At 40.4% G+C, this 7,043-nt stretch overlaps 1 protein-coding gene across 1 annotated transcript; it reads left to right on the top strand.

Moving 5' to 3' along the window:
- Window positions 1-342: 342 nt before the first annotated feature.
- On the top strand, window positions 343-6,271 carry LOC124667886 (light-mediated development protein DET1). Its single transcript, XM_047205121.1, has 11 exons — window positions 343-472; window positions 1,127-1,551; window positions 1,666-1,894; window positions 2,407-2,502; window positions 2,819-2,887; window positions 3,072-3,128; window positions 3,216-3,296; window positions 3,388-3,552; window positions 4,033-4,128; window positions 5,389-5,488; window positions 5,889-6,271. The coding sequence occupies exons 1-11, from the start codon at window positions 392-394 to the stop codon at window positions 6,023-6,025; spliced, it is 1,536 nt and encodes a 511-aa protein (XP_047061077.1). The 5' UTR covers window positions 343-391; the 3' UTR covers window positions 6,026-6,271.
- Window positions 6,272-7,043: the final 772 nt, after the last annotated feature.

The raw sequence follows: 7,043 nt of genomic DNA, 5'->3' as shown, positions 1-7,043 counted from the left end.
GCTCGCACAAATTTTTTTACAGCGCCATGGCGAATAGCGCGGCTGCTGCTAGAGAAGCAAATTGGGCAGTTATTATAGCCCGTCTGCTGAAAATGGTCCTAAAAATAGAAATATTTTGCTCAAGTGCAGCGAGTCGTGTCCCCCTACCGTCCTCACATCCATCACAGCTTCCCCAACCCCACTCGCCGTCGTCGCCGCTCTCCCACCTCACTCTCTCCTTCCGGCTGGCCTTGTCCGAAAATTCACCACCACAGACCACAAATCCCCTCCCAGCACCCGACCAAGCAGGCAGGCAGGCTACCAGCGCGGCTCGGCTTCCCCACCCGCCCGCCCGCCGATCCGTTCTCCCCCTCCGACCAACTCTCTCTGCGATGCGGCGGCGGCGGCGGTGATGGCGGGCTTCTTCCGCACCGGCAACCTCGCCTCCAGGGTCTTCGACCGCCAGTGCTTCTCCCCGCGCCCCGGCGCAACCGTACGTCGCACCTCCTCTGCATCTACCGGTTCTTGCTCCCGCCGTCTCTCTCCAAGCGGCTTGTTGCAATTTTCATTACTGTACTGACTTTTATGCTGCAGTGGGCTTGAAATTGGGCCCACCCTATTTTGGGGACATTGATACTGTAGCACATAGTCTAGAGCTCACGCACTGAAGAGAAAACCCAATGCCAACCCCTGGTCCAACCCAGTTAAATGTCTGCGAAACCTCACGCTTGTAGTAGCTTACAGACGGAGAAGTGTGCGGATAAAAGCAGGCCATCCAATGCCGGACAGCCGGTGATCGCAACTTAGAATGCTTGTTAACTCACTCCTTCCCACACATGTCATTATCAACTTCGGGATCATACGCGATCTACTGCCGAATCGGTCGTTACTTCTATGCAGATCTTACAAGTATACCCGTGGTCAAACTTATTTCTGTATACCCGTACGTAGATGTCACTTCGCATTGTGTTTCCTTTAGTAACCGTTGAAGCGCACCGCACACAGGCCAATATTGGTTTGGCATACAGCTCAATTCAAAATTTCAATTTTGGTGTGATCGAGATTTTACAACAGCTACTATTTTTTTTGCAGCGTAGGAATCTAACTAAGCTGTCTTTTGCTGTACGTCCCTTTTGTTTCTTGACAGGTTAACACCGTGAGGCAGTTCTACGAGAATCTGGTTCCGAGCTACACTATATACGACATAGAGTGTCCGGATTATTCGTTCCGCAAGTTCACTGATGACGGGAAGTATCTCGTGGCTTTCAGCCGGAACCACCAAGATTTGATCGTGTACCGGCCCATCTGGCTAACCTTCTCGTGCAACGAGGAGTGCGATTCTCATGATCTTCCGGCTAAAGCAAAGAGATTCGACAGCTTCTTTAAGCAGCTCTACTCGATTTCGCTTGCGTCCAGCAACGAGTACATCTGCAAGGACTTCTTCCTGTACGTAGCATGCCATCAATACGGCTTATTTGCAACGTCAACTGCACAGAGTAACGATTCTGCTGCCAGTGAGGGTGCAATTCACGGGGTACCATCGATGGAGAAAATTACTTTCCATCTTGTGAGGTACAGTTATCTTGACTTAGGAGGAATGCAGTTCTTAGCTCTCAATGATGACACTTTCTCTGACTTTCCTTCCTTTGTTGGGTTGGATTAAGACTTCTGTATTTCTGTTACCAGGCTAGAAGATGGTGCAATCCTAGACGAGAAGGCTTTCCGCAATGACTTCATTAATCTTGCTCATAGCATTGGAGCCTACCTGTATGAGGATCTGCTTTGCATAGTTTCTCTTCGGTATCAAACAATACATATCCTACAGATCCGAGATTCTGGCAACCTTGTTGAGGTGCGCAGGATTGGAGCATTTTGCCAGGAAGACGATGAATTATATCTCCATTCACATGGCCAGGTACTTGTAAGTTTTGTTAAAGATTAAAAGTTATGTAGTTCTTTTCTCACATTTAACACTGACTGGGGAATGTGAATGTGTGGCATGTGCCTGCACCTGTCTTGAAATTCCAAAAGTGCCTTATGTTGTCTTTATTGTTACGAATATACCTCTCTGGGAATATCACAATTACATGTCTTTGGGAAGAAGCAAAGATGATCCTGTAACACATCTAAGACAACATCAAACATTCCTGATGTCTGTAGGTGCAACTGTGCAAGTGTATCATGATTTACATGCAGTACTTATACAAGCTTCTTGTTAGACGTAAACTGATATATACTCCCTCTGTCCCAAAATATAACATTTTGTTTTGTTTTGTTCTCTTGGGACAAGACTTTGACCGACAACTACTCTATTAATATTTTATTTATGTGATACATCGTACAACATTAATCAAAATTGGTCTGTTTTGAAACTAACCATGCTAATTTTATGTAGTGTGAAGTAATTAATGTACTTGATTCATGCAGGTTGCACATGGGAGTTCTTTCCTTCCTGGCATCAAGCAGCGGTTGTTGTCATTTATTTTCCGCAAGACATGGAATGAGGAACCCGATCAGGCTTTGGTTAGCTCTCTATCTTAAATTTTGCCCATCCATTTGCCATTAACATGTGAACTTTGCGTGCATTCCATTCTAGATCATGGATTTATTCAGGCCATTCTCATTGTATAGTTATGGAAACTTATATTGTGTACACTACTGAAACATTTCTATTTTCCCTGTCATTCGCATGCATGGTGTTATTTCTTCTTTTCAATTGTTGAATAGAATCATGCTAATTGCTTATTCCTTCTTCAGTGGCCATCCTTTCCTTGCAGCTTTATTTGTAGAGAAAAATATTTTATCTCTACTTGTTTGAAGTATTGGTATTTGTTTGCAGAGGGTCCAACATCTGAAGAAGAAATTCTATTTTCACTTTCAAGACTATGTGGATCTTATCATATGGAAGGTACCTAGAATACATCCTTTGTTATGTTTGTTATCTTCATTTCTTAAGTTAGTTCAAAAGTTTCTCAAAAGTTTCTCATTTTCTCAGTAAACCTTGATGATAGGGCCTGGATTGTGTATTGAACATGTCATTTTCTATCGAAGATTTTTTTACAACATGTGCTTATAATATGATAGTTGAACAGGTACAGTTTTTGGATCGCCGTCACCTGTTTATCAAGTTTGGTAGCGTGGATGGAGGGGTAAATGTTTTTTTGTGCAGACATCTTACTTACAGGTTATTCATATCCTGTCATTATCTAATTGAAGTTACTATTTTATTTCTTTAGGTTTCTCGAACCACTGATCAAAATCTAGCATTCTTTGCTGTGTACAACATGGAGACAACAGAGATTGTCTCACTCTATCAGGTACCTACTATCAAATGAAACATATATCGTCCCTGAACTCATTTTATATTTCATTTGCTTGTGTTGAGCTTAATATATAATTTCTCATCAGAATTCTTCGGAGGAGCTGTATTCACTGTTTGAAACTTTCTATGATCATTTCCATGCAAATCCACAAAATTCTTTGCACGGAAATTTTATCTCGTCACATGCCAATAATGTTCATGCTCTCGATCAACTGCGCACCATTAGGAATAAAGCAAGCAGCACTTCCCAGGTAATATCATGATACAGAGAGTATGATGCACTTTTTATAAACCATTTTAGTTCTCGGTCCTATTTTAAACGATTCAACAAGATTTTTAAGAATGGGAATATCTACAATGTGATTATGTTAGAATCAACTGACCTACTAGATGCAATAGGATGGGTTTGCTTGACCCAGCTCTCTCCCTAGAAATGTGAAACATTTTGAGCTTGTTTTACGTCATGCCTTTTTAGCTCTATGTCAGCTCATATGTAGTCGAACAGAGATAATTTGCTTGTGAAATTTTTAGTAATCACACATTCATTATAAAGAAGAAAAATGATTACTTCATGCTCATGGGTTGTTCCTTGATATCTATATTTACTAGATATTTTTCATTTTTTTTTGTAGGCATAAGGCATCCGATATCTAGTTTCTGAACAAATAGCTTCTATAGAAAGATGTAATGCTCACACTTTTGGTGATTGCGTCTTGTTTTTTACTTGGCAGTTTGTGAAGAAGATGGTGTCACCATTACCTTACACTTGCCAATCACAAAGTCCTTCACCCTACTTTGACCTATCCCTTTTTCGGTATGATGAGAAGGTTTGTTCTACAACTTGCTTGAACTTTGACATATAAATTATAAAGTAGTTGCTGTGTACCAATTTGGTTAGTTTCTGGCTTGCATATCATTCGTATAATTTTAGGCTCTATAGTCAATTTTAGAGCTACACACTGAATATGTAATGTTTTTGCTCAACCCGCCAACCTTTTTCTGCTTGACACGTTAGGTTAAACTTTAATGAGCTAAAAACGGTATCAGTAGGTGACACCACACATTATTATCTGGACTTTCTGAAAGAACATTGGCAAGGTTATATCTTGCGTCAAATCTGGCATCGAACCAGTGGCGCATGAATGCTAACAGCAGAAAATTCTACATAGCATTAATTCTATTTTTATGAATTTATTTAATATGAAAAAATAAAGATTCAGTACAGAGCTCTTCAGGAGAAGAGATCGCATGATCTTATAAATGATTTTTTACTTTAAAATGTTAGTTTTAGAATGAATTTGACAAGTTAAGTGATACTTAAAAACTGACCTTGTATGTTGCGACTCATGTGGCCATCATATAATCACATTGTTGTCTAACAGATAGTTAGGGAGCTCCTATTGACGTTGAAAATGTGTACTCTTTATATGTTAGTAACTAGGCTACGGTTTTGAAGACTAGTAGCACATTGATCATTTTCTCATTCCATTTCTTTCTTTTGGTCACACTACAATTGGTCGCCTTATGGTGAAAAGTTTTCGGGATTGAATGTACACTAGACAGAATCTTCTACCAAGTATGAACAAATTTTGATTCATGGCTGTTAAGGGCAGGATTGAGTGTGGGGAGCTATCACAGATTAAGATCTCCTCTCTTTGGTATACAAGGTTACAAGGGCATCTGCAACAATGAAACGAAGTTGAGGCTAGGATATTTTAGCCTCTCCAAACCTAGTTCTGGTCAGTGAAAGGGGGAGGGGCTATGCCAAGAAATACTGTTCCTGTACAACATACATACAGTATGAGCATGGGCGGACCTAGCGGCCCTCCAGCCCAACAATCATTGAGTATGGGGGGTTCCATAGTGCTGAGTGGACAGCAGAGAATCATTTGCATTTTGCAGTTAATATTTCTATGCCTTCCATGAGCCTGTTAATCTTCTGGGATTAGTGTACTCAACCGCACAATAGTAATTCTTATCATCCTGTTATTTAATTTAGTATTGATTCATTTCCTTGTTTGCAGCTGATAGTAAGTTTTCTGTCGCTGTTAATAAATTTTTAGTATTGCCTTGTTTCTTTATTGCAGCTGATTTCAGCAGCTGATCGGCATAGGCATTGCACAGAGCATCCAATAAAATTCATATCAGTGAAGCAACCAAACGTTGTCAAATTTAAGATAAAACCAGGTAACTCTTGATCCTATGCCGTGACCAAGAATCTATATTCTAGAGCTAGCCTGTGGAATATATTTCATATCAATCTGAACCTGTATCCATATAAGGGACAGACATTGTTGTTGAGACACATGAAACCCACACGATAATAGTACAATCATGTAGAGCACATGAGCAGATCATCATAACTTCATAAGAGTAAGGGAAGACTTAGGTCAACTTATTCGAGTAACGGTTTGATAATGTAATGTCAACTTCATGCGCTGAAAGAGTAAAGATGCACTCACATGTATCTGCATTTCTGCAAGGAATCAAAACATAAGTTTGTTCTAGACCTAGATTTTCATGCAAGGATGAAGTTGATGTTTTTACGTAGCATCACATAAATGTCTCTTGATCTTCTTGACTGTAGGTTCTGATGCTGGCTCTTCTGACGGCAGGGCGAAGAGAATATCTTCCTTCTTGTTCCACCCGTTTTTTCCGCTCGCGTTGTCGATTCAGCAGACGTACATGCAGGCAACTGTTGTCAATGTACATTTCCGGAGATAGAGAGGTTATAGTTGTGTTGACTTGACTGTATTTATATCAGTAGCCGGCGAGCTTGCAACACAGCTCAATAGAAATTTTGGCCATGTGTATCATCGCTATAGGGAAAAAACTGGAGTAGTTTTGACATCTCGATGATCCTGTGCTCATGTGTTGTTCTTGATCTATTTTTAGTATGCTAGGTTAGCATGATCAAGTTGGAAATGTAAAATGTAGCAGGATGGTAAATCTAGATTTGTATTTGTATCATGTTTTCTTTCCAGATTTTGAAAGAGGTTTTTGGGTGTTTTTCTTAAAATCTGTTGCACTGGGCAGACCTCAAGCTACCGTGCAGTGGATACATTCTCGAACTGAAACTCTGTGGGCATGGATTTACTTTGTCAACAAGTACACACAACCTCTTGGATCGCTGGAGATTGAAGAATAGAAAGAGGATTTCTTCTTTGACTTTTTTTTCCTGAGTACAGAACTATAGAACTCAAACTACAGATGCTGCCTTCACCGATGATGGCCATAGTAATCCTGAAACAGGTCAGGAAATTGCGCATGACATAGGGCATAAGACTGGCAGCATCGATTCTTTCCTTGGCTAGCCTAGAAATTTTGGTTTCAAAGGTGGTCACTAAGTTCATATCTTACTGACGAGAAAATTACAAAAACCCACCACAATTGTGGCTAGGTTAACAAAAAACCACCAACTTTCATTTTTTTGACAAAAAACCACCGATCCCCCACTAAGTTCATATATTACTGACGAGAAAATTACAAAAACCCACCACAATTGTGGCTAGGTTAACAAAAAACCACCAACTTTCATTTTTTTGACAAAAAACCACCGATCCCGAGTAACAACGTGACAAACTACCACCACTATGTTGTAATACTCGGGCATAGTGAGTTAACCACATTTATGACATGTGGGGCCTCCTTATCAGGCTGACGTGGCAGTCAACAACAGGCAAGATATAAAATTTTGGACTTCTTTGTAAATTTCCAAGACCACCTCAAAAAAGAAAAGAAA

The sequence above is a fragment of the Lolium rigidum genome, chromosome 6, assembly GCF_022539505.1.
Source record: "Lolium rigidum isolate FL_2022 chromosome 6, APGP_CSIRO_Lrig_0.1, whole genome shotgun sequence".
Classification (NCBI taxonomy): Eukaryota; Viridiplantae; Streptophyta; class Magnoliopsida; order Poales; family Poaceae; genus Lolium; species Lolium rigidum.
The sequence above is the reverse complement of the archived record's forward strand: the minus strand, read 5'-3'. Positions and strand labels throughout refer to the sequence as shown.